The sequence below is a fragment of the Phlebotomus argentipes genome, unplaced genomic scaffold (assembly GCF_947086385.1).
Source record: "Phlebotomus argentipes unplaced genomic scaffold, Phlebotomus argentipes genome assembly contig_2, whole genome shotgun sequence".
Taxonomy (NCBI): domain Eukaryota; kingdom Metazoa; phylum Arthropoda; class Insecta; order Diptera; family Psychodidae; genus Phlebotomus; species Phlebotomus argentipes.
This window is the reverse complement of record NW_026776162.1, coordinates 5591046-5615127: the sequence shown is the minus strand read 5'-3', so window position 1 is coordinate 5615127 and position 24082 is coordinate 5591046. Positions and strand designations below refer to the sequence as shown.

General features: G+C 46.0%; 7 protein-coding genes across 14 annotated transcripts; 5 read left to right on the top strand and 2 right to left on the bottom strand.

Annotated features, from left to right (window-relative positions):
* Positions 1–1792: 1792 nt before the first annotated feature.
* LOC132264355 (uncharacterized) lies at positions 1793–9778 on the top strand. 7 transcript variants are annotated; one of them, XM_059764582.1, is made up of 7 exons: positions 3179–3685; positions 4747–4983; positions 5053–5624; positions 5834–6397; positions 6490–6686; positions 7739–8929; positions 9614–9778. In XM_059764582.1, the coding sequence occupies exons 2-7, from the start codon at positions 4773–4775 to the stop codon at positions 9771–9773; spliced, it is 2895 nt and encodes a 964-aa protein (XP_059620565.1). In that variant the 5' UTR covers positions 3179–3685; positions 4747–4772; the 3' UTR covers positions 9774–9778. The 7 variants fall into 7 exon arrangements, with proteins under 7 accessions (XP_059620532.1, XP_059620557.1, XP_059620523.1 ...); XM_059764530.1 differs by having other exon boundaries at positions 3234–3262; positions 3358–3685; positions 4747–5624; XM_059764549.1 differs by lacking the exon at positions 3179–3685 and adding an exon at positions 1793–2527 and having other exon boundaries at positions 4747–5624.
* A 2948-nt stretch (positions 9779–12726) lies between these two features.
* LOC132265300 (facilitated trehalose transporter Tret1-like) lies at positions 12727–14703 on the top strand. The gene is made up of 4 exons (XM_059765889.1): positions 12727–12979; positions 13107–13470; positions 13538–13878; positions 13935–14703. Exons 1-4 carry the CDS (start codon positions 12934–12936, stop codon positions 14576–14578), a joined length of 1395 nt encoding a protein of 464 aa, XP_059621872.1. The 5' UTR covers positions 12727–12933; the 3' UTR covers positions 14579–14703.
* Positions 14704–14915: 212 nt separating this feature from the next.
* LOC132265302 (Bardet-Biedl syndrome 5 protein homolog) lies at positions 14916–16266 on the bottom strand. Its single transcript, XM_059765892.1, has 4 exons — positions 16179–16266; positions 15968–16116; positions 15742–15916; positions 14916–15678 (listed from the first exon to the last, which is right to left on the bottom strand). The coding sequence occupies exons 1-4, from the start codon at positions 16220–16222 to the stop codon at positions 15030–15032; spliced, it is 1017 nt and encodes a 338-aa protein (XP_059621875.1). The 5' UTR covers positions 16223–16266; the 3' UTR covers positions 14916–15029.
* A 272-nt stretch (positions 16267–16538) lies between these two features.
* On the top strand, positions 16539–19492 carry LOC132265298 (zinc finger protein 271-like). 2 transcript variants are annotated; one of them, XM_059765887.1, is made up of 5 exons: positions 16539–16770; positions 16832–17469; positions 17533–18426; positions 18499–18785; positions 18877–19492. In XM_059765887.1, exons 1-5 carry the CDS (start codon positions 16621–16623, stop codon positions 19485–19487), a joined length of 2580 nt encoding a protein of 859 aa, XP_059621870.1. In that variant the 5' UTR covers positions 16539–16620; the 3' UTR covers positions 19488–19492. The 2 variants fall into 2 exon arrangements, with proteins under 2 accessions (XP_059621870.1, XP_059621868.1); XM_059765885.1 differs by having other exon boundaries at positions 17530–18426.
* A 655-nt stretch (positions 19493–20147) lies between these two features.
* On the bottom strand, positions 20148–21853 carry LOC132265299 (protein arginine N-methyltransferase 1). The gene is made up of 3 exons (XM_059765888.1): positions 21606–21853; positions 21419–21545; positions 20148–21362 (listed from the first exon to the last, which is right to left on the bottom strand). The coding sequence occupies exons 1-3, from the start codon at positions 21840–21842 to the stop codon at positions 20164–20166; spliced, it is 1563 nt and encodes a 520-aa protein (XP_059621871.1). The 5' UTR covers positions 21843–21853; the 3' UTR covers positions 20148–20163.
* Positions 21854–21972: 119 nt separating this feature from the next.
* On the top strand, positions 21973–22618 carry LOC132265305 (mitochondrial import inner membrane translocase subunit TIM14). Its single transcript, XM_059765894.1, has 2 exons — positions 21973–22149; positions 22215–22618. Exons 1-2 carry the CDS (start codon positions 22147–22149, stop codon positions 22569–22571), a joined length of 360 nt encoding a protein of 119 aa, XP_059621877.1. The 5' UTR covers positions 21973–22146; the 3' UTR covers positions 22572–22618.
* Positions 22619–22720: 102 nt separating this feature from the next.
* On the top strand, positions 22721–23697 carry LOC132265303 (small ribosomal subunit protein eS1). The gene is made up of 2 exons (XM_059765893.1): positions 22721–23108; positions 23179–23697. The coding sequence occupies exons 1-2, from the start codon at positions 22768–22770 to the stop codon at positions 23639–23641; spliced, it is 804 nt and encodes a 267-aa protein (XP_059621876.1). The 5' UTR covers positions 22721–22767; the 3' UTR covers positions 23642–23697.
* Positions 23698–24082: the final 385 nt, after the last annotated feature.

Below are 24082 nucleotides of genomic sequence, written 5' to 3'. Positions count from 1 at the left end.
GTGTTTATGCAAAAAAAAGTTATTTTTATCAAATGTCTTGTAATCCCTTCCCAAAACTCCTTTTTCCGCGGAGAAATAGCAACTCAGCCAACTTAGCCATGATTGAGATGAATTTGTTTTTGAGCACACAGCGGAATATTGGGTGAAGATGTCGTTGACATGATAAGCTTTTTGTGTGCAAAGTGTAGAAGAATTCGCACAGTGCTCGCAAAAGTGAAAATCTATTATGTTTTGTAATTTGCCACATATTTACAAGTAATGAAATCAAATTGAATTCTCATAAAATTGATTGTGCTTAGAGATAAAGAAAAAAAAATATAGCAGAGGTGGAATAGACAATATAATTACTAAACTGCTCAACATTTTTGCAATGTTTTTTTTCTAGGTTGTTCATAAGACTTTGTCTGATAATGTGTGCTCAAAAGATATTTTGTAAACAGGAAAAAACTTCCAAACTTCGAATGCTTCCTTCGCAGCACTATCGCTGTAATAATCTTCACCATACAATATTACTCTGCTGGAGTCAGGGCGATCATAAATGCTCGTTCTCTTGGTAATCCAAGATTATAAAAAGAATTCTGTGTGTGTGTGTGTATTGAGAGCTTCTGCAAAGTACATTACATATGTGCACATATGTACACTTATGTATCGATGAGTGAGATTATATTTTCCCAAAACGAATTGATTGATACAAAAGGCAGCATTGAAGAGATAATGGGGACATTTCTTTCGGCTACACATTCAGCATTGGCTTTTTCGGTCGGTGTAGTCGACATTACAACGTCATCGGCACACAGCGAACCCCCGAGTCGACCTAGCAAACTATATGGGTGCAAAGGAGCCTCTCACGAGACTATCTCGCTCTTCTACACATTCGCTGGGCGCGAGATGTTGAAGTAACTTTGCGAAAAGTTACTTTTTATTTCTCAAGCTTTCCACGGCGTTCTCACAGTTCTCGCGCGCACACAAATTGCAATTTTCCCTCGGTCGCAGCTTGAGAGCAGAATTGAGATGATATCCGTTATTTTTCTTCTTCTTCTGTAATTACACCGCGAATTGAGAAGGCAAGACTTTTGGACATTAATTTCTGGCAGAAGCAATTCATTTTGATGGCCAATGGGCGAGATATGTATTTTGGATTACAGTTAAAAATATAATGTAGATAGCTATTTGACTATGTACATGCTCCTATGTACACATGTTACACAGGGGAACATAGAGAGAAAATTCGATAGCACGTTACATACACATACTGTGCCATACTTTAATGGTATGTTTTATCGATTTCATGTTTCATTTTAGAGGAGCTTGTTCCACCGAACGAACACTATTGCAACTCCCTGTACGTGCATTTCGTACACATGTGCAAAATTTTCGTGTTTAGAAACTCCCAATGCTGTGTAGTAACAGGAAGAAGTGTAACATCGAATTATCTCCTGCCATTTCACGAAATGGAGACGCTTCGAGCGAGAAAAGCGTCGTATTGGGTTTCTCGCCAAATGCACAATTCCGCCCCATTTGCACCCTCTCGCAGAGCTTCTGATCGAGCTCTTTTTTGCGCGCCTCTCGCAACATAGCAACGATGTGTGTAGTAGGCTCCGATGGGAGAGGAAGTGAGTGGAGGCGGACAGCGAGTGACAGAGAGGGAAAGAGAGAGAGAGAGAGAGCGAGAGGCAAAAGACATCGCGGTAGTAATTTGGCACACATTTTATTACTTGGCTCGGATTTACGAGCCTCGCAAATTTTTTGGGAATATATGAAATGTAGCCAATCAAAGTGCTCTCAGCCCAGAGTAGATTTAAATCTCAAATACTAATCCCACATGTACATAAGCTCTTGTAGAAGTGAACTTTGATCAAACAATGGAATGGAAAAAAATGGTTTATACATTTTTACGATAATGAATGCCTATGTAGAAGCATATTGTCCTTGTATTGACGATCATTTCGGTCTTCACGCACACTTTGTACACGCTTAACCTCCAATTGTGTTTTTTTTCTCTATTTACTTCTTTCTCCCTCGAAAAAGAGAGAGCATACGCGCTGTCATCGTTTTTCTTGAGGCTACAAGCGGGCCCCGGTTAAGTGCAATCTCGCATTTTGGCATGTATAAACACAGCGCGCCGAGGCACATATATAAGAGCGAAGCTATAGAAATGTAAAGCCTAAGCTGCCTCTCCTCGAAAATAACCTTGGAGACTTTACTTATAGAATATGCCATCATTTGTATCTCTTTTCCCTTCTATTTTTTTTTCCTCCACACCAACAATATCCGCCGAGCTTAAACTTTTCACGCGAGGCCCTTGGAAAATGCGCTGGAAGAAGTGCGGCGGCTTAAAGTGGCACGGAGAGAAATATTGCAGCGCCCAAGAGAGCTGAAATATTCGTTGCAAGCGACAGAAAAAATCGCAGCAGGCCCCAGTTTAGTGCTCGAGCGGCGGGGCGAGCGAGAGAGGAGAGCTGAATAAAAAATTGGTGTGCGCGAGTTAATTTCACCAAAGCCGTCGAATTGAGAATTCTGTATAATGGTAAAAAAAAATCGCTGCTAGATTTCAACACCTCATTTTGCAAAATGCATTGAAATATCAATCAAAACACTGAGAGGGAATTTCCAATGTGAAAATTTCAACAGAGAAAAAAATCTCAGGCGTGTGATTGGCTTTCATATGGAGGGATGCATGTAAATTAAAAGATTGGTGCGTGCATGAAATTTCGGAAAAGATGCGATGAAATGAAAGAAGCGCGCGAGTGTGAGAATAGTGTGGATGGGAGGAAAAAAACAGAGACTCCACGAAATGTGGTAGTCTCTGGCGAGGCCACACACAACGTCTTAACTTTGAAACGATTGCGTAGCTTTTTTTCAATCCTACTGCCGTCCGCCGATTGGCTGGTCCACCGCACAAACGGGACAGCCATTTTGATTGTCGCGTGTACGTACACGGGCGTGCAAGTGGCGTGGAGTGCACGGGCGTGTGTGCGTACCTGCAGTGTGTTGTGAAATGGCAGCAAGAGAAAGAGCATCGGGAAGCGGCGGTGAGAGAGAGCAGCAGCGCCGAGCCGAAAACGCCTGTACATAGCCAGAGCGGAGCGACTCTGGACGGGGCGAGGGGGGGTGGCGAGCGGTTCACACACGAATCTCATCCACTCACACAGCGGTCCGGCCAGCGAACACATGCGAGTGTGAGTGAGTCACATCGCGGCCAGAGGAAAATGGGAATGGTGCACTAAAGCGGAGCCCGCGTCGAGGCTACAATTTGTGTGTGGTTGGGATATTTCCTTCGGAGCTGCTGCTGTCTATTTGAATTTGGAGGCTATCAAACACGGTTCTCTCTGTGAACTTTCCTCTCTTTTTCCCCAGTACTTTTTGAGGCGCTGCTACCACGGCTCGTGAATCGCACTGGGCCCACGCAGTAGTGAGTCACGCGAGAGTGTGTTGTTCGTGAGTGAGACGAGGCACGGGAGGCGACGGGCTTGCGGCGACAGTGCAAGTGAAGTGTGAGGGGGAGAGATTGATGAAAATTTCTCAATTGTTGATGTGTCTCAGTGCTGTATCTATGACATCAAATGACACCACCTTCTGCAAGGCAGACAATTAGACAAATTTGATGGAATTATCGCAAATTTATGTTGGTGGCATTTACCGTCGCAGAATCTGAAGAGCTGGGCTTGAGTTCCTTCAGAAACAGGTCAATATGAAACACTCGCAATTTCCCTCTATTGTGTGTGCATGTGAGAACGTGAAAACAGGCCCCAATTCGTGACTCAAAATCACTACCAAATCACCCAAAGAGAGACTCTGCTGCACAAGTGACCCTCAATGTATCCCCCTCGGTAGCCCTTCCCCGTGAGACTTTGCATGCTTGAGTGTGTTGTTGGCTGTCCGTGGACACCCTGGGGCAGCAGCATTTGCATGTTGGGGCGCTGCCTTGGGGCTGAAAGGGGGAGAAAAATCACATGAAGCCATTGACTACCACGATGGAGAATACTACTATTTATCTGGGCGTCCGCTTTCGACATGGTGGCTCTGTAGTCGCATACTTTTCATAAATTACACTACCGTGAACATTTATAGATCCGCGGATGCACAAGTTGTTTTTTTTTGCTCTCAAGTTGCTTTTCTTAGTTTTGCGCATTTCGCGGAGATACTTTTGGAGAGTTTTATGCTTTTTGCTGTTGAGGATGTCAAAGTAATGGATGTTTTCTTGAGTTGAAGAAGAATTATGTGGATTCAAAGACCTCATTTTTTTGCTTGTTTGTGTGTTCCCCGCTGAAGTAGTTGAATGTGTATATAGTTTGGTTGAAAGCTCGTGAGTCTACACTTGTGGGCAATAGTGTAGTTGAGAAGCACATTTAATAACAAGAGAGTGTCCTCCTTGCATAAAAGACTTAATTTAGGCGGATCAGGAGGATAGAGTTATCAGCGAGTGATAGAGAAGGGCGCAGAGGCTATTGTCGGGAGCTGAAGAAGAAGGAGGTTTGGGTAGTGCTCGAAAGGGGAGAAAACTCTATTTACATAGTGTTGTTTTCTACCCATGACAGTGTGAGTGTGCACATAAGCTCTCCTATATACTCGCTATGTACATTTTCGGTTTTTTATGATCACGGAGTGAAAGAGAACGAGCGAGAGCGATAAAAGGAGCATTGTAGTCCCTCTCTCTCTTCATGATGTGTAGTGTATAAGATAGATATAGTAGATGAAATGTTGGAGGTGAACTTTTGAAGTGACTGGTTGTAAATGTAATTCCAGCAGCAGCAACAACAACAGCACCTCCAATGTCCATGCCGTCAACATCGTCTGTAGCAGGAGGCCCGCCAGATACCAACCGACAGCTTTTTAGCGTGAAGCAAGAGAGACACGACGAAGCGGAGATTTTGGAGTTGGCTGCCAAAATGATGGAGAGCCACAAGGCGCAAATGACCAAAGCGGCTCAACAGCAAGCAATGCAACAGCAAATGCGTTCTGTGAATGTGATCAATAGCACAGGTCAGACCAACATATTAAGTTACTTTCAAAGAAAATCCTCACAACAAGGGTCATCGTCATTACACGCAGCCGGAACAAGTAGTGCATCAATTGTTCCAGCGAGCACACCGGCGACGGCAGCCGTCGCGACGACAAACGGTGGCTCATATGCCAATGGGAAGCAAGCGAATGGGGACTCGACGGCGTCCGCGAGTCCCGATGGTGAGAAGAAGGCGTGCGATGAGGAGAGCCAGAAGGGCCACTTTGGGTGGCACACGTTCAATAAGTCCATCTACATCCCATACATCCTGAGATCGGGCGAAAAGTACTGCGCTGTGCGTATTGTGGAGAGCAAACTCCTCAACAAGTATCTCAACTATCTCCACCATGACATCTACAGTTGCACATGCGTCCGCAGTTACTACATCACGGAGGCCGAGGGGCGACTCCTAAATGAGATTAATCACAAGCACAGTGAGTCCCACTATGGCCGGGACATGTTCACGGTGAAGGATCTGGTGGTGCGGCTGTCTGATGTCAGCAAGTTCTGGACATTCCTCGATGTGTGCTACAAGAAGCTCCTCATGGGCAACAACAATCAGGGACAGTCGGAGAAGTGTGGATTTATTAGGATTAATAAGGAATCTGTTGTTCCATACACTGTGAGTTAAACACAATTTTTCCCTTAGCTTCTATAGCTTTTCTCTGTATTTCTTCTTGCAGAAGTAATTGAGTAAAATGTGGGTGTTTTCACCCACCACACACTTCTCAGTTTACTTTTACAAGAAAAGCTTCTTTTATTGCTGTGATTTTATGTGCGCTGATTTATATTTCTTTCTCTCTCTCTCACACTCTCCTCACTTGCACACAGGTTCGTGATGGGCAAAAGTTTGTTCCATTGTTCTATTTCGAGGGTGAGACGGAGAATCTCAAGTTGAAAGCCGATAATCTTTCCGGCTGGGATCTTTCCTACTTGAAGTTCTGCTGCAAAGTTCAGGGGATTCGCAATGAGCTGTTCGCCAGCGATAAAGTCGCGGTGATCAGTTTGACGGACATCAAGAGCTACTTCCCACCTGGCACGCAGTTTGAGGATTACTGGCCCAGCAAGGTGGTGGACACCCAATTGCTCGTGCAGAAGTCAAATGCCAACAGTTCCGTTCACTGGACACGCCAACCATCAGCCCCACCGCCCAAGTCAGCAGCCACTGCTCAAGCCAAATCTGCTCCGGCGCGGAAGCAAGCCGCGTCGGCGGTGTCGTACGGAAATGCCGCCGCCATGCAGCAGCAAGTGAACATGCAACAGCGACTACCCGGACAGATGGGCAACACCAATAATCCGGTGGTGTCCAATGTGTGGCCCAATTTGGCCGGTGTGTCAGGACTCAATCTCACGCCAGGGCAGGAACAGATGCTGCGAATGGCTCAGGCCGCTCAAGTAAGTATCACAGACGAAGTCCTCTCGTCTCCGCGCGTGTGTGTGTGTGTGTGTGTTGCTAAGGGATGCACTAATGGATGTTTCCTCTACAGCAGCAGGTGCAGTCGCAAAGGGGATATCCAACAACGAGATCCCAGGTTCAGAATATCATGCAACGCCAACCCTACAACGTGAACTTTCCTCCTGTTGCGACAGCGATGTCTGCAATGACTGGTCTCACCTCAACCGCAAATCAGGTGCCGCCGCCCCTCATTAGAGGAGCACAGCAAGCACCCACTAGTCACCACATGTAAGTGTCACTCTCAGTTACTATCCTATTTGACTAGTTTAATTTGCAAGATATGTATAAGATGTAAAAGCTACTTTGCATGTCCTCGAATCACTGTAGAATCTCATTGCTTTGTAGGGACTTTTCTCTGTAAAAATTGTATCACAATATAAGTATTGAGGGTAATCTTGTATCTCTCACTTGTTGTTTTTTTCTTTAAATAGAGGTTTTGCGGTTTAATGACACACTTATGTACTTCAATAAACTCTCCAAAATATGGGCATTTTGTCAAGAATCTTCTTCTCTTTTGTCACTCAATTTCTCGTTTATGCATTTCTCTTTTCTTACGAACAAATGAAATGATTGTGATATGGTTTTTATTGTATTAATCATTAGAATCAAACTTTAATATTTTCATTGAACTTTTGTTTATGATACGAGCTTGAATCGAATTTTTGGGAGTTTGAAAGTTTTTGCTTATTAAAAATTGATATTTTTCTCTCTACATTGGCGAAAAGTTTAAACTCATTTCAATCCAATTTTTCTGTATTGTATTATTTTAGTTAAAGTGCTACAATAAACTCTTTCTTTCTTCCTTTCTTTAATATATTGTAGTACTGTGCATGTGAAATAAAAGTGCGATTAGAGAGATTAGATGGTTTGATTACTTCAAATACATCCATGCGAAAGTTCTTAATTCAATAATAATTATACATAATAATATCGGACCATTTCCTGAGATTACTAATGCAACAACTAAAGACATGACTAACAATGCGCAAAAGATACTTCATTTATTTCTTAATGACTCATCTTTGATTTTTTAAACTGACAAAGTTATATAATTTTTGTGGAAAAACAGTAGTTTCACGATTTACTTTGCTAATTTAATTTTACATTGAGCAATAAATTTTCAAACGATTTAATTGGCATTTTGTGTTAAGTTTTCTCACATTTATGTGGCTAAAGTGATTTTTTTTTTAGTTTTAAAGTTAATATTAAGTTGTTTATAATTATTTTATACGATATTGGCGTCTATACCATAAACAGCGAAAGCATTATAATGTTTCTAGGTCTAGTTGTGTTACTGGTCCACCGTCATTACGCTCTAGTAATAGTCTGACGATAAATCCTGTTGCCACTCCTTCCCACCTCTTGCCTCCTCCACCACCCTACAACGCGTCCAGCAACCACCTCCACGAATATCTGCTGGCGAACGTATCGTTGGCGTCATCACCAAAGAGCAGCCCGTATGGCAGTGGCGGCGGCGGCGGCGCGGGCGTCAAGCCGTCGTACAGCGCAGCGGCGGCGTTCAATAACAACAACAGCGACTTTCTGCTGGACAACAATATTCTGAGTGCAATATACTCGAAAACGCCCATAACGTCAACGGCGAATCTGCCGGTGGGATCGCCGGCGAGGGCGTCGCCGAATCAGAGCAGCGCCATGGCCACGGCGATGGTTAACAATGGCCAGACAAAGCATCCCCCGCCGCCGTTGATTCCAATGCCAGGCACGAATAGCGCTGATGCGTTCAGCAGCATTCGCGACACGCTGCAGCAATTGCGCAATCTGAAATCCTTGACAACGACGTTCTTGCCACAGAATATCCCCATTCCCGATCCCTATGGCAGCCCCTCGCCGTCCCACGTCGCCGGCGCCACCTCGCCCTTCTCCCACCATCCGCTGTCCATGGCGCCGGCGGCCAATCCCATCAGCAACCCCGCCGCATCCCTCGCAAACAGACAAACGAAAAGCGTAACTATGTCAGCCACGGATGTAATCGATCTGTCTTCCCCTCCAAGGTCGGCCGCCAGTTTACTCCACCACCAGCAACAGCAGCATCAGCAACAACAGTTGCACCAGCAACAGCAGCGCAGTCAGCAAATGCTGACCAACGGCCGCTGCAGCAGCGCCGCCAGTGCACAGAGTATGATGCACGGCGGCGTGCCGTCGGCCACGAGCGCCGCCGCTGCCGCCCAAGTGGCGGCGATGCAGCAGCATCAGAGGCAATCGTCGGTTGACGCGTCCCGCCTCTCGGCCATACCCGAGATGGCGTCCCACAATGGGAATGTGCCGTATAGAATGCAAAAGGCGCAAATTGATGGCTGCACAGTGCCATGCATCAATATGAAAGCCTACTCGCACAGTGATTTGCTCATGACGCTGGCAGATCTCAAAGATATTTTCTTTCCCCACATGACACTCGAGAACTGCCGAAAGGTGCTCGATGTCCTCAATGTGGAGTTGTACAAAGGAAACAGGTGAGCATCCAGTTCTCCTCTGGCACTCTCTGTGGATGAAGAGAGAGAGAGGGAGAGAGAGAGATTAGCTCTCATTTGTCCACATGATAAATAAATACAGCGTGAATTCACGCCAAAGGTGGGAAATAAATGATTGATGGGAATATTTAATGTGCAGAGCAAATATTTGCTTTTTAGAGACTAATTTAAATAAGTACAGGTTGATGAATCATAACTTGAAATTGCAAATTTATGACTTTTCCTCCAATATACATATTTCCAATGTGTTCAACAATACAAACAACATATTTAAATGCCCTGTGCACATGCGGAGGGTTTTTTTTACTGTGTCTCAATCAGGTGTGTGACTGCTAAATGGCTGAAAAGAAAAACACCTTTTGTACTGCTACAAAATGTTATGGTTTGTTTTTCCCACAAGAATATTTTGAAACAGATATGAATGTTCAATTGGGATTTGGCTGTTATTATTGAGTATAGAGAGTACACACATTCGGTGGAAATAGTGTGAGAAAAAAAAATCGAAAGATCCTTGACACACAAATGATCAATTTGCGGAATGAATTCAATCTCAAGGCCACGTTGTCTTCACACACACACAAAGAGAGAGAGAGAGAGCTTTAGAGTTAAGAAGATTAGTCGCTTTGTGGCACTAACGGTATGATTTGTCCTTTCTCCCTTCGCCAGGAGTCAATTGAAAGTGTTCCAGGAGTACGGACATCACGGCATGGAGAACATGGCGCTGGTGTTGGTGCGAGACATTGTGAACTTCATGCCGCAGCTCAAGTACATGGTGCGGAGTCAACCTCAGGAGCAGCCTGCGCACAAGCGGGCGAGGATCAGCTAGGAGACGGGGTGGGGGGTAGCTCCAAGCCCCCAGAATGCAATTGTTTCCGGGGAAAATCACACAAATATCAGCAGTAGCAATGACAATAATAATGGCAGCAGCAGTGGCACCAGTGCCAGTAGTGTTGGTGGCAATCGAGGTGCGAGCGAGAGTGGCGGAAGTGAGAATTCGTGGAGGAATATCCTGTCAGACTTCTCGACCCAGTACCCAAGTGTGAGAACAAGTCTGGCACTGGAGACGGCCGAGAAGGCGCACAATCTCGCGCAATTGACACAATTTCCATCGCCGCCAGTGCCGCCGAGTAACTACCATCACGGTGGTAAGAAGCAGTACTCGGCGTGTCGCTATCAGAATGAGAAGCTCGATTACTACTCACCATCGGCGCTGGCCGTCGCGGCCGGCTACAATGCCATGGGCTACCCGAATACGGAAACAGTTGCATCGTCAGTGAACAGAGGCTCGTCGTACATTCCGCCACCGTCCCCATTCTCATCGCTGAATGACCACCAGCAGCAGATGCAGCAGCATCAGCAGAGTGCGATTTATGCGGCGGCTGTGGCCGCCGCGGCGTCGCACTTCCCGGCCGGTGCGGGCGCATCGGGCGGTGGTGTGTCCAGCGGTGCGGGTGGCGTGGGAAGCAATTCCTATCACCTCCAAGTGCCAAATGTGGCCGGATCTGTTCACGACACCGGGGCGGCACGCTCGTGTGCCCTTCCATCGCCCACAATCTATCCCCCAACACCCCCACCGTCGGCGCCATGGGTGCACCCGTGGTTCGTGGGAGACTCCTTCTAACTCACCACCAGCGAGTTCTGTGCACAGAGATGCAATGCATACAATCCACACAGTGTATAAAGAAAAGCAAATGAGAATGTAAGACATTAGAAGCCAGAGATTGGCGGCAAATCCAGTAGAATATTGATGATTTCTCTTATGTGTACATAAAGATATTAATATTAAATGTTTCAATGTAGTCTATAGAAATGAAAGGCATAAGATAGAGAGAGAGAGAGAGAGATATTTCTGAATGCATTATAAGTTACTATTAAAATTAAATTATTTCTTAAATTATTAGTAAAAAAAGACGAGAACGAGGTAAATCAAAGGACTGAATTTATTTAAAAAGAAGAAAAAGATGTTTTTACTTACTATAGAGTGGAGATTGAGAGTGGAATTTATGGTCACATTTCAATTCTTTGTAAGATCCATTTCGAGTGTGACAGAGCTTTATATTTTGCTGTTGAATTGATCTTCGAAATGATTTAATGATTAGCCAATAAAAAAAAGTATGGGATAGTATTCAATGAAATTGATTCACATTGTAAGGTAAAGAAAAAAGAAAGTGAGAAAATAGAAAATATCATGGATTCTGGTGAAGTGAAGAGAGAAAAGAGAAAACACTGATTTATTTAAGATAAATGTGCATAGGAATAAAAAGCAAATCAACTATTTCAAATGGGAAATTCTCTGAAAATTTTAACACAATAATAATGATATCCTAATAAATTATATTTTTCTTTTTGATAAATCAAGAGCAATTCATTTGCGAGTGATTTTATTTCCCAAAATTTTACAGACAAATCACACTTTGCAAGAAAAAATAAAAGAAATTGGGAAAAACGGAGAAATACATGATGAATTTACTATGGAAAAGAAAAACAAGTATATTGACATGTAAGAATTCTTTATAAAGATTTTATCTCCATTTAACTGTGGCGATAGGAATATAGATGGAAGAAAAAAGTGTGAACTAATTGATAAAATGAAAGCAAAAGGCAAAGATGGAGAATATCGACATAAATTTGTTGAATATTACATTAAAAAAAAATACAAGTATAAAAAATGAAAATTAAAGGCAATCTTCGTATTTGATGTTATCGTAAAATAAAATGTCTTAAATGATGATGACAAAGAATATCAGTGACAGAAAACATGATAAGAACTCAATTTGCAAACTAAATGTAAATGAACATTAAATGAAAGGAGAAAATACGACCTATTAAAATGTTTTAATTCCATTGTGATTTCTGCTGTTGCGAGGCGGAAAAGAATTCATTGGCGTTTTTTCGGACCATTGGGCGAAATACAGTTTTTTTTTTGTTTGGCTGTGAATCCTGCTTTTCTCAATGGATTTGATGGAATTGAGGTGAGATGATTAACTCAAGAGTAAAATTTCACTATGAAATATCAATATTTGACATGACTATAGAAGGACTGTGGCTCTGTCAAACTCAATGAACACTTGAAACTTCTCTGGATAGTGTTATCATCTTGTCGAATTACCTCCTGGTGAGGTGTTGTTATCTCTAATGAAGCCACAGAAACTTGAAGGACAGGAAAAAAGGAAGTGAAGTGATAATGGCATAGTTATTACAAGATATGCAGATTGGCAAACATTTAACCTTCCAGTAATTATCGCTACTATAACAATTGAAAGTCGCAATATCACTATAATTTCGGCTCTTATGATAAGACACTTATAGTGATTATCACTTAATATAGATTGCGGAGGAATTGTTCCTGGTCGAAATCCAGGAAATTCACACCAAAATTTCGCTATAAAATCTACTCTAGAGCCTCTCTAGAGTGAACTCTTGCGCCATTCTTGGGCACATCTTTGCTTAATCCACGTGAGATGCACATGCAAAAGCGCGAGGCGTGTGGAGAGTGTTTCAGGAATAAGACGGCGAGCAATTGTTTGGCTTTGGAACCGTGAATAGCAAGTGTAATCTCCCCAATAAAGGTTGGCAATATAGATTTATATTGCCGGAGAGGGAGTGAGAATCACTAGACTAGATATGTATGTACGCCATTGTGCAATAAAAGATGGTAATGATAGAATTTTTGCTCGGCGATTGAGTGCTCTCTATGGTTATATCTGTATCTCTTCGGAGTCTCGATGGACGCAAACACTGTGTCAGCTCCTTTATCAGTTCGCCTTAACACATGGAGAGAGAGAGGCAGAAAAAAGGGTAATAATTTTCTCAGCCGTGTCTGTGGTGGGATGGAGATGGTGAGGGAACCTGACCAGAGTGAACTACTCTCACGCGACAGAGCCGGGGAGATTTAGTCGTCTCGCGATATTCACCCAACACGGAGGATCTCTTGGGAAGGAGAGACTTCAGCACATCAGTACACAGTTTAAAGAGGGGGTGGCAAAATGACTCTGGGTGGAAAAGCTCGTCAGTTTATAGCGGCATCGAGTGGTAATAATATAGTCATTTCTACGCACTCGCCACCCACCCACCCTTTCGCGCGCGTCGCCCATGTGGATTTTATCGTGCGCGAGGCGAAATGGCCTGAAACGTATCTCAATCCTTTCAATCATTGCAGCTAACTTAGCCACGATGATGTATGGCATCTCCGTGGGGTGGGTCTCACCCTCCATTCCCTTGCTCATGTCCGACGACACCCCGCTGCCCTCGGGGCCGCTGTCCAGGCGCGAGGCGTCGCTCACCAGCGCGCTCCTGTACATGGCCGGCATGGTGGGATCGTTGTCCTTCGGCTGGCTGGCGGATCGCATCGGACGCAAGTGGGCCCTCTTCCTCGGCACCTGTCCACACATCATCGCCCACCTGCTCATCATCTTCGCCCAGGACGTGAACTTCCTCTACGTCTCGCGCGTGTTCAGCGGTCTGGGCTGTGGCGCCCTATTCGTCGTGCTGCCCATCTACGTCTCTGAGATTTCCGAAGACAAGTGCGTAGACACCTAATCTTGCCACTCCACAGGCCGCTTATCTAAACCTTGGCAACTAATCTTCCAGGGTGCGCGGAACGTTGGGAGCCATTTTCTGCAACATGGTGTCCGTGGGCATCGTCATCGGACGCTGTCTCGGCAGCTATCTGGACTTCTATGTCGTTCCCTACGTAGTTCTGGGCCTCCTGGCTGTCTTCGTGCTCACCTTTCCCTTCTTCCCCGAGACGCCGCAGTATCTTCTGCTGAAGCGCCGCGAATCGAAGGCGGAGAAATCCCTGAAGCGCTTTCGTGGCGCCAAGAGAGACGCCAATGGGAAGATGCCGGAGAAATTTGAGACGGAATTCGAGGCACTGAAGAACTCCCCAACCCTGTCAAATCAATCATCGTCCGTGGGATGGGATGATTTCAGTGAGTTATCACTTTGCACAACCATTTCCCCAGCTAATCACTTCCCATCCACACAGAACCCGCCACGACGCGCAAAGCGATCCTCATCAGCCTCGTCCTGATCTCTGGGCGCAGCATCTGCGGCGTCCTGCCGCTGGACAACTACACGGCCAGCGTCTTGAGGGAGTCAGGCTCCACGTGGGACGCCAATCTGGGCGCCATCATTGTGGGTCTCTTCGAGCTCATCGGCAGCAACTTGGCCATTGTGTTTGTGGAGCGCTGGGGTCGTCGCAAGATCCTGATTGTCTCCAGTCTGGGATCAGCACTGTGCCTGAGCGTGATGGGCATTCTGTTCCTCCTGCGCTCCATTGGCTTGGACATGTCATCCTTCGGCTGGCTCTCCGTGGCAGCTTTCTCAGGCCAGATGACACTGGCCGCCATCGGGATTGTGGCCATTCCCTTCAGCGTCTCCGCCGAAGTCCTGCCGCCGAAGCTGCGCGGCGTCGTGTGCACGAGCTTCCTCATGTTCTACTGGATTCTCACATTCTTCATCGTCAACTTCTTCCTGCTCTTCGCCGAGGTGTGCGGAATGTACACGCCAATGTGGTGCTTCGCCGGCTGGTGCATCTTCGAGCTGATCTTCGTCTACTTCTACCTGCCAGAGACGAAAGGGAAGAACTTCGAGGAGATCGTCCTGGCTCTCCAGGGAAAACAGCTCTAGTGCAGAGCCACAATATCAGCGAATGTGAAAAAACCCACACAAGAAAATGCCACAGAGACTTCTTTAGCCATAAGACATGTGTTACCTTATCTCTAGGAGTAATAAACAGTAAAGACTTCACGTGAATAATCTGATTCGGGCAGACATCCAGTTATTGGGCTCTGGTGGTGTGTTTTTTTGCCTTTTGGGACCACATATTCGTCTTTTACTGCCGCTCTCAAACCATTGTAGTCGCTGAATTTATGGTGATAATAGGAAGATAATAGGAAATCATCTTATTTTTGTGTGAATTATTTCACTTTATTAAGACATTTATGAGGTCATCGTTCCACCGTTTTCAAGTCGCTTATTACTTATCATTTGCTCTTTATGATATCTTGTAAAGATATATCAGGACAAATCACTTTCGCGCGACTTGGCGACTCAATTGTTCATCAGCACAAAGTCTTCACTATGACGGTATGATTTCCCACAAATCCTTGATCTTGAAGCCCTCCTTCAGCTTCTCCATCGCGAATCCCAGCTCCTTGCAGTACGACGGTCTTCTCACTTCGCCAGAGTCCTCAGCGGAGAGATAAGCGGAGAAATTGTGATTGATTTCCCTGCTCTTCGACTCATCAATCTCTTCGATATCATCAATAGACACTTGATCTGTTCCGCTCTGCTCCAAATCCGACTTCGGCTTGTAATCCACCCCAAAGATTGGCGTGTCGGAGTAGACAGTGTGAAGCGACGTGAGCTCCTTGTAGATCTCATGCAGCTTCTCCGGCGGATCAATGCGGAATCCGAGAATATATCCTCCAGACATCTTCAACGTGTTTATCACCAGCGCCAGGCCGTACTTTGAGTCGCGAATTTGAATGCCGGCTATCTGAATGTAGGGCAGAGACATGTTGAAGGTCTCATTGATGTTGGCGAACCAAACCAGTCGGATATTGGTGATGATAAATGTGCCCAAGTTTCCCTGATCACTCGAGAGATTCCAAACACCATTGAGTGTGTTGAAAACCTTCTCCATCGGCAGCACATTGAGAGATCCTTCGTGAAGAATGGAAGATCTCAGCTTCATTTCGCGATAGAGTGTCGATGCTTGGTAGAGTCTAAAGAGTGAGAGAGAATAGAGATAAGATAGGAAATCTTCTTGAGATAATCATCTAACACACCTGTAGATATCAAAAGCGGACGAAAATTTGGACTGCGAATTGGAGAGACTCGTGAAAATGAACTCAAATCTCGAATTACGGCTGATGCTGAGGATATAGAGTGCTTGCGTGTTGCCTCTGCCTCTGCTGGCCACTGTCTTGGTTGTCATGGTTAACACGCATGACCAACCAACAGCTGCAAGAAGGACTTATTATGATTTTGCAAGCGCACCGAGCGAAAACTTACATAAATTGAATTTTGTCGTCGTCACTGAGTACCAAATGATCCGCAAATTGGTAATCATCAGTCGTCCTACGTCTCCAATGTTGCCCTTCGTGTCCTCAATGTTGCTTATTATGTCGAGAATCGTCTCGCCGCCGCGGAGGCGATCTTGTCTGCTCAGCACAGATTGCAGAACGTGAATATAGAGTATTATCAGCGGAAATTGCATACTTACTGATTTGGGACATCGAATTTAATATCCTTATCCTCAAAAGACATTTTAACTGCACACAAGGATTACTCTTCTCATCGGCAAACTGTTCAACAAACTGCGACATGCGCACATCAACAGCCAGGATTGTTGGATTGTTCGTTGTTCATTTTAACACACCAACTTCTGCACATTCCCTGAAAGATAAGTTCATCTTATCAGATACTCACAGAGTTTGAATTCCAATTAGAAAATCTTATATTCACCGAAAACCATTCGTTATACCAACCGATACTGTATAACAGATTTCAAATTCCAAAAAAACCCACGTTGCGATTATCCAAACCCGGGATAACGTCTGTCAGTGTGGCTGTCAAAACAATTAAAGATGGCGTGCCATTTTGTTTTTTAGGGTTTGTTTGGGTAGGATTAATCGTGTTTTTAGTGTCTTTGACCACCGCCGAAGATGGATGTGGTGGGTGAAATGATTGCTGAGTACAACCTGGAGAAGCTGTGCAGACTCTGCCTCAAGGAGGACGACGACGTGCGCTCAATATTCGCTGATGAAAATGGCCAAACATTCAATGAGATCATTATGACCTGTGCCCAGATTCAGGTAAATTCCTCTATTAAGCTCGAATGTTGGCCACATTTTGCAAAATTCGGTGCTGTTTCAGGTGCAAGAGAACGACGGGATGCCCAATCAAGTGTGTGGGATGTGCAAAGTGCAGGTGCAAAGTGCATTTGCCTTCCGGAAGCGAACCGAAGAGAATGACATCTCGCTGCGTGCGTACATGGTGGCGAAGTATCCGGACAAGTTCAAGGAGAGCTTGCTGGACATAAAGTCAGATCAGGACTTCCAGAATGTTGAGTTTTCGCTATCAATGGAGCCAGATGTGTCGTTTGAAGTTGACGTGGACGCCGGAGTGACGGAGAGCGACGTGGTTGAGTATTTGCAGAGCCAAGCGGAAGAGGAGGACGAGGAGATGAACGCCGAGGAGGTGAAGCAGAGCAAAGTGAGTGACGAAGACAAGGCCGGCCTAGAATGTCATCTGTGCGGTGCAGAGGCGTCAGATGCGAAAGTCCTCAAAGAGCACTTTGAAAGCAGTCACGCGGATCACAAAGTGAAGCAATGCCGGATGTGCAGAGCTCAATTCAGGCTGAAGGCACAACCCAAGGAGGTGATTGAGCAGGAAGTGATGGGTGAAGAGGCAGAGGGAGAGCTGAACGACAAGGAGTCCTGTTCGCAATGCGATAAGAAGTTCAAGTCGGACGAAGCTCTCAAGACTCACATGGCGACACACAAGAAGCAAAGGTAAGTGAGATTGTGTTCGATGATTTGTGTATGGTTTTCTGTACATTTGTCCTCTTCCAGAAGACGAGGACGTCCATCGCTGAAGGATCTCGAAATCAGGAATCAACTGTCCAACTTGAAGGATCGCGAGGAGAAGCAGAACAAAATCCTCGAGACAATTTATGAGTATTCGTCAGAGGGAAAAGTGGCTCTGTGTCGTATTTGTGATGTTACATTCAGCAAAATCTCCCATTTGCGGAATCACCTGAACAAACACAAGTCCCTGGACTCCTTCGAGGACGTCAATCTCACAACAAAGTGCTACTTGTTTGACAATACGAAGATTATGCCGGATATGGAGACCAACGAGAGCCTGATAAACTACGTGATGAATGAGATTTGCACGGGAAATGCCACGCGCTTCTACCAGATCACCAACAGCAATGGCCACGAGTTTGAGCTGTCGGACTCGGACACAGATGAGTCGGATGCCGCGTGTCAGCCGGACGATCAGCGGCAGCATCAGTGTTCGGCGTGTCAACAGGTGTTTGATCGCCTGTACAAAATCCTCACGCACATGAAGCTCGATCACATCGAGTCGGACTTCACGGCAAAGTGCCTGCAATGCTCACGCGTGTTCCCCAACGATGCCCTCCTGGCGAAGCACTCGCGTCTGCAGTGCCTGAACAAGGAGAAGATGTACTTCTGTCGCATCTGCAAGATCAAGTTCATGTGGGAGAACAGCCACGAGAAGCACCATCAGACGGTGCACGCCAATCGGCAGTTGGCCACGAAAGGACGTCGCGAGCGTGGCGCCAAGGAGAAGCCCCGAGAGAAGTCCTTCCTCTGCTCCATCTGCACGAAGTCCTTCTATCGTCAAGAGCACCTGGATCGCCACGTGAAGATCCACATGCCGTCGGAGAAGAAGTTCGAGTGCACCGTGTGTCAGAAGAAGTTCAACAGAAAAGACAATCTTAGGTAAGTTCCGGGATGGAATGATTTTTAAGGTTATCTCTCTCCATCGTCAACTTGTGCTGTCTCTCTTTCAAGGTCTCACATGCGAGTGCACAAGGACATCAAGGAGGACACGGATAAGCACTTGTGCGTCTACTGCGGACGGAGTTTCTCCAACTCGTCGAATCTGATTGTCCACATGCGAAGGCACACGGGAGAGAAGCCTTATCGGTGTGATTTGTGCGAAAAGGGCTTCCCAAGATCGTCTGATCTGCAGTGTCACCGGCGGACGCATACTGGTGAGAAGCCATGCCTGTGCACGATCTGTGGAAAAGGATTTTCCAGGTCAAATAAACTCGTTCGTCACATGCGCATTCACACTGGTGAGTCTTGGTCAACTCTCAATGCTTGATCAATGAAGCGTGCTAGAGAGGTAATTAGAGTGAAAGTTCTGATCTCTTTTGTCTCTTCCAGGCGTGCGTCCGTACAAGTGTACGTATTGCGATCGTGCGTTCACGCAGTCCAACGACTTGACGCTCCACATCAGGCGTCACACAGGCGATAAGCCCTACGTTTGCGGCATTTGTGGCGATCGCTTCATCCAGGGCACGGCGCTCGCGGCTCATCGACGCATGCAGGGCCACTATGAGGAGGTGAATCAGCCCACGCCCTTCTCCAGCATCAGCGTGAACAATCCCAATCGCTTCACGAATGCCAATCGGGTGAATAGGATTGGCATTCCGCCGCCCAATCAGACGCAACAGCAGCAGCCGCAGGCGCAGGGAACGACGCTGATCATTTCACCCGCTACTCAGGCCACGACGCTGGCCAACATCAAGACGGAGAAGGTGCAGAATCCAATTGTCATTCCGGTGAATTCGCTGACGCAGCAGGATGTGCAGAATCGACCGGCCAGTCCACTGAATCCGGCCATCGCGAGGATACAGGTCAATTCTGCGGGTTATGGTACAAATGGGCAGATCTTCTCCAGCTTCGAAGTCACCTCGCTGCTCTCCATGCCGCACTATCAGCTGCAGCAGCAGACGACCCAGCAGCAGCCAGAGAACCAACAGGGATACAACTGATAGTTGCTCTTGTAGTCGAGAGGAGGGATTTTAGGTGGGATTTTCCTGTGTCTCGCTCGCCACAGCATGAAAATTTCTATGCTGTACATTTGTTTGTTTTTTTAAGGATATCAGATGATTTGCGCGATTTGTTTAAGATAAGGAAAATTGGCATCTTTTGGAAGAGAAATCTTCTTCGATTGACCTTTCTTTTAAATAGTTGAACCCTTCCTGTGATATTTTCCTCTGCTTAATACAATGATTTTAATTGTTCAACAAAATATGTCTTTATAACAGTTGTAAAAAAAATGAATTTGTATGCGAATTTACAATCACAGAATTTTTTATATAATGAATAGCAAAACTTCGCCCAGAATTCCAGCCATTTCGAATTTAATGTAGCTAAAAAAAGAAATCTTCCTGAAAACACCGAGACACTAGAAAATCCTTGTAATTGTAAGTGAGAAAGAAAAAGCTCATGCAGGAAAAGTCGAGCAACAGAGTTGGCAACTAAATTAGCTAAGAATTTTTGATGAGGATTTAGTGAATAAAATAGTGTGTAAGTTACTTTTTGCAAGTTCATTATTTTGCTCGTAGTATTTTAAGGACGAAAGAAACTATATTGTATCATAGAAATTGTGTATAATTATTACAAATAAAGTGTATCACAATTCTATTTTAGCAGACGCGAGTGGCTTTACATGAAATTGTACTCCAACACCTGATCGTGGAAGTGAATTGAGATGAGCAGCGAGCGCGTGTCCTGCGGATTGCGCTGGCACTGGAACTTGCCGGACACAGTATCTCCGGACGTGACGGGCAGTGGCGTGGGCAGGAAGAATACCACCTGCTTCCAGTGCGTGGGCTCCGCGTGGGGCCCCGTGGAGAAGCTCACGAGCTGTGTGGGCAGATCGAAGAAGGTGTCGAAGTAGCCCACGAGAGACGTCAGCACACCGCTGCGCAGCACCCTGAGGCTGAAGTCGTAGGCGAAGGCGTAGCAACTCGTGTCCACGGTCATGAGATTGAAGTCTGCAATCGTGTTGGGCTCCGTGATGATCATCTCCGGACGGCAGATCTCCACGCTGGCCTCACGCAGCACATCGTCCTTCATGGACGACATGTCGAAGCCATAGACACTCTCCCAGAAGCTGATCCTTTCGCGATGGCGATCCACATCGCCGGACCCAATGAGACTGATGGTGCAGCGATTGGGCAGCATGATTCCCTCGGGTGAGAGATAGTGATCTCTCGCGTAGATCACACTGTCCAGCATCCCCTCGAACAGCAGGAAGTATCCCATCCACTCTGACACAATCACGTCCACCTTCTCGTGCGGCAGCGACACTTCCTCAATGCGTCCCTTGAGGAACTTCACGTTGCCGAAGTTGTTCCTACGCGCGATGTCCATCGCCTGGTAAATGATGTCTGACTGATCTACGGAGATTACGTGCTTCGCCTGCGCTCGGGCGGCAAACATGGAGAGAATCCCAGTGCCACAGCCCAAATCCATCACGATTTTGTCCTGAATGGAAGCCCGATTCTTCTCAATGGCTTCTCTGTAACTGAGCGTCCGCACTTCGTCGCACAGCATCTCTTGATGGATGCCGTAGTGAGAGTAGGACGTGAAGTACGACTCGTCATCCCTCAGCCTCGCTGGCTTGGAGTTCTGCTCCTTTTCGTCCTCCAGATGCGCCAAAGCGCTCTTCCTGAGATTCTCCACAATCTCTTGCAGCTGCTTGTTGGCTTCTTCCATCTCCTGATTGCGCTTTAGAGCGGATTTCAGGGTGTCCTGAAGAGTCTGAAGTTCCGACGCTCTGAGAATGACGTCTTTGTCATCTAATGAGGCTGATTCGTTGGATCTTTTCCTCTTCATTTCCTCTATGTAGTATTCAAAGTCTGAAATGAACATCAATCTATCAAATCTCTCCAGAAATGCTTCAATAGAATCTCACCAAAAGTCAGCCAGTTCCTTCTCTCATCGTCAACAGGACGTAGATTTATGTCATTACTCCAGAGACACTTTGCGCTGCCCATTATCTCCTCCGGACGACGCTTCTCCCTGATGACAAAGTTGACCATCTGCAAAGAATTTGCTCCTCAGCGAATACATCTAAACATCTGCCAAATATCTCTGTTTACCCTGATGTATGAGTACTGATCCATGGCGTACCTTCCAGACAGATCCAGCAGATTGAATTTGTGGCCTTCTTGCAGGTGATCAAGAGCTTGTTCGAAGGACTTGAAGACATTTTCGCAAAACAAACACTTTACTGCCTCGGATTCATCCTCCATTTCCTCCCAACCATCTGAGGAATCTCCGCCACTCTCATAGTAATCACTGCCCTGCCCACTGCCTTTCGGCTGCGCTTGAGACATCCTGGCACTTGCACAATATGATTTTCCTGGGCAAAATGCAAAATGCGTCCTCGCCTCACCGGTTGTTTGAGCGTTCTCAAAATCTCACGTGTTCGCGTGATAATTTTGACAAGCTTCGCGACAGTTTGGATAAAAATATCTCGTAACGCGATGGAGAGGCTTTTTGCGTAATAAAATCCGAAATTGCTCTAATTATCGCCTGTAAATGAGTTGTGATGCGAATACAATTTGGCAGGAAGGGAAATATCTGTGAATATCTGAACTTCAACCAGTTTCTGTGCTAACAAGACTTTAACCTTTAAAAATGGTGAGTTTTCATATTCAATATTGCATTGGAATCCACTAAGTTTTCCCTCTATCGTGCTACTTCAGGCCTCATCTCTCATTCTGACTGGAATCGGAGTGGCTGCTGTTGGCTATGCCGGTCGATATCTGCTTAGAAGAGTGCCCAATATGAGCCAGAAGATGAACGAGGCCTTGAAATCCTTGCCTAAGTTAGATGCCGAATCACTGGCGAATGCCAAATACTACAAAGGTGGATTTGATCCGAAGATGACCAAGCGGGAAGCCTCCCTGATCCTTGGCGTGAGTCCAACGGCGTCAAAGAACAAAATATCGGATGCACACAAGAGGATAATGCTCCTCAATCATCCCGATCGTGGCGGGTCGCCGTACATTGCGGCCAAAATCAATGAAGCCAAGGACCTCCTAGACAAAACGAATAAGTAAATAGCATATTTAGGCGGAAAAACTTGTGTAAATAAAAATATTTTTTCCTGTAGGGAATTTGGGAGGTTTTTCTTTTCGATATATCGCATTGGTGTGGATAAAAAGTATGGCGGATGTTGGATAATGGCATGCAAGTGCGAGTGTCAGTGGGGCTGTCAAGTGAGTTTCCGGTCCTTTTCAACATCTCGACGTAATCATGGCGGTCGGTAAAAGCAAAGCGATTTCGAAAGGTGGCAAAAAGGGGTCGAAGAAGAAGGTTATCGACCCTTTTTCCCGCAAGGATTGGTACGATGTGAAGGCCCCCAACATGTTTGCTACGCGGAACATCGGGAAGACCCTCGTGAACCGCACACAGGGCACCCGTATTGCCTCCGAGGGTCTGAAGAACCGCGTGTTCGAAGTGTCTTTGGCCGATTTGCAGAACGACAATGACGCCGAGCGCTCTTACCGCAAGTTCAGGCTGATCGCCGAGGAGGTGCAGGGCAATAACGTGCTCACTAATTTCCACGGGATGGATCTGACGACAGACAAACTGCGGTAGGGATTTGTTGTTCGTACTGACATAACCTCACGCACTCATGCTTGTTTTCGCCCCTCCGGAACACAGGTCCATGGTGAAGAAGTGGCAGACTCTGATCGAGGCCAATATTGACGTGAAGACCACGGACGGCTATGTGCTCCGTGTGTTCTGCATCGGCTTCACCTCCAAGGACTCCATGTCACAGCGCAAGACTTGCTACGCGCAGCATTCTCAGGTGAAGGCGATCCGCAAGAAGATGTGCGATATCATCACGCGCGACGTGGCCAGCTGCGACCTCAAGGAGGTGGTGAATAAGCTCCTCCCAGACTCCATCGCCAAGGACATCGAGAAGTCCTGCCAGGGCATCTATCCTCTGCACGATGTGTACATCCGCAAGGTGAAGGTGCTGAAGAAGACACGCTTCGACCTGTCCAAGCTGCTGGAGCTGCACGGCGATGGGGGCGGCAAGGGCACCGAGGGCGCCGTGGCCGAGGGAGCCAAGGTCGACAGGCCGGAAGGATACGAGCCTCCAGTCCAGGCTTCTGTCTAAACACATTCTTTTGTGTTACCCTTCGAGGTGGCGAAATAAACGGCTTGAAACAGAGACTTCGGCCTTCCTTTTCTGCTCTCCGGAGGACAATTTTGGGTAAATATGCCACTTCTGGAAACTAATTCGTCTTTCTTTGCAGTTTATCAGCGTTTCGTCGATAGATAACAGAAATCCCTGGAGAAAGTGAGTAAAATTCTCTTGCCTTTTGATAAATGCTTAAATTCGTGATGATTCTTTAACTCAGCTCACTTTGAAACATACGTGAAAATAACTCTATAAACAAACATGATCTGAATTCACTTAAAAGAATGATTTTGATCATCTTGAGAATGTCTTCTAAATAGTTGTGTTATTTTCTTTACAGAAAGGAGATAAGCTGTCCTATTCTGACCGCAAATAGAGGTAATTTTCTACAAAATTCTATCTAAAATTAACAATTAT

Bases quoted from the DNA above. Each gene is read 5' to 3' on its own strand.
- LOC132265300 (XM_059765889.1), top strand. From the start codon at position 12,934: ATGACTCTGGGTGGAAAAGCTCGTCAGTTTATAGCGGCATCGAGTG. The intron at 12,980-13,106 runs GTAATAATATAG...CAATCATTGCAG, and splicing joins GTTTATAGCGGCATCGAGTG to CTAACTTAGCCACGATGATG. The intron at 13,471-13,537 runs GTGCGTAGACAC...CTAATCTTCCAG, and splicing joins TCTGAGATTTCCGAAGACAA to GGTGCGCGGAACGTTGGGAG.
- LOC132264355 (XM_059764549.1), top strand. From the start codon at position 4,773: ATGTCCATGCCGTCAACATCGTCTGTAGCAGGAGGCCCGCCAGATACC. The intron at 6,398-6,489 runs GTAAGTATCACA...TTTCCTCTACAG, and splicing joins GAATGGCTCAGGCCGCTCAA to CAGCAGGTGCAGTCGCAAAG. The intron at 6,687-7,738 runs GTAAGTGTCACT...TAATGTTTCTAG, and splicing joins GCACCCACTAGTCACCACAT to GTCTAGTTGTGTTACTGGTC.
- LOC132265303 (XM_059765893.1), top strand. From the start codon at position 22,768: ATGGCGGTCGGTAAAAGCAAAGCGATTTCGAAAGGTGGCAAAAAGGGG. The intron at 23,109-23,178 runs GTAGGGATTTGT...TCCGGAACACAG, and splicing joins CTGACGACAGACAAACTGCG to GTCCATGGTGAAGAAGTGGC.
- LOC132265299 (XM_059765888.1), bottom strand. From the start codon at position 21,842: ATGTCTCAAGCGCAGCCGAAAGGCAGTGGGCAGGGCAGTGATTACTAT. The intron at 21,546-21,605 runs GTAAACAGAGAT...AATTCTTTGCAG, and splicing joins ATCAGTACTCATACATCAGG to ATGGTCAACTTTGTCATCAG. The intron at 21,363-21,418 runs GTGAGATTCTAT...TGTTCATTTCAG, and splicing joins AAGGAACTGGCTGACTTTTG to ACTTTGAATACTACATAGAG.
- LOC132265302 (XM_059765892.1), bottom strand. From the start codon at position 16,222: ATGTCTTTTGAGGATAAGGATATTAAATTCGATGTCCCAAATCA. The intron at 15,917-15,967 runs GTAAGTTTTCGC...TCCTTCTTGCAG, and splicing joins GACGACAAAATTCAATTTAT to CTGTTGGTTGGTCATGCGTG. The intron at 15,679-15,741 runs GTGTGTTAGATG...CTCACTCTTTAG, and splicing joins TCCGCTTTTGATATCTACAG to ACTCTACCAAGCATCGACAC.
- LOC132265298 (XM_059765885.1), top strand. From the start codon at position 16,621: ATGGATGTGGTGGGTGAAATGATTGCTGAGTACAACCTGGAGAAGCTG. The intron at 16,771-16,831 runs GTAAATTCCTCT...GTGCTGTTTCAG, and splicing joins TGACCTGTGCCCAGATTCAG to GTGCAAGAGAACGACGGGAT. The intron at 18,786-18,876 runs GTGAGTCTTGGT...TGTCTCTTCCAG, and splicing joins TCACATGCGCATTCACACTG to GCGTGCGTCCGTACAAGTGT.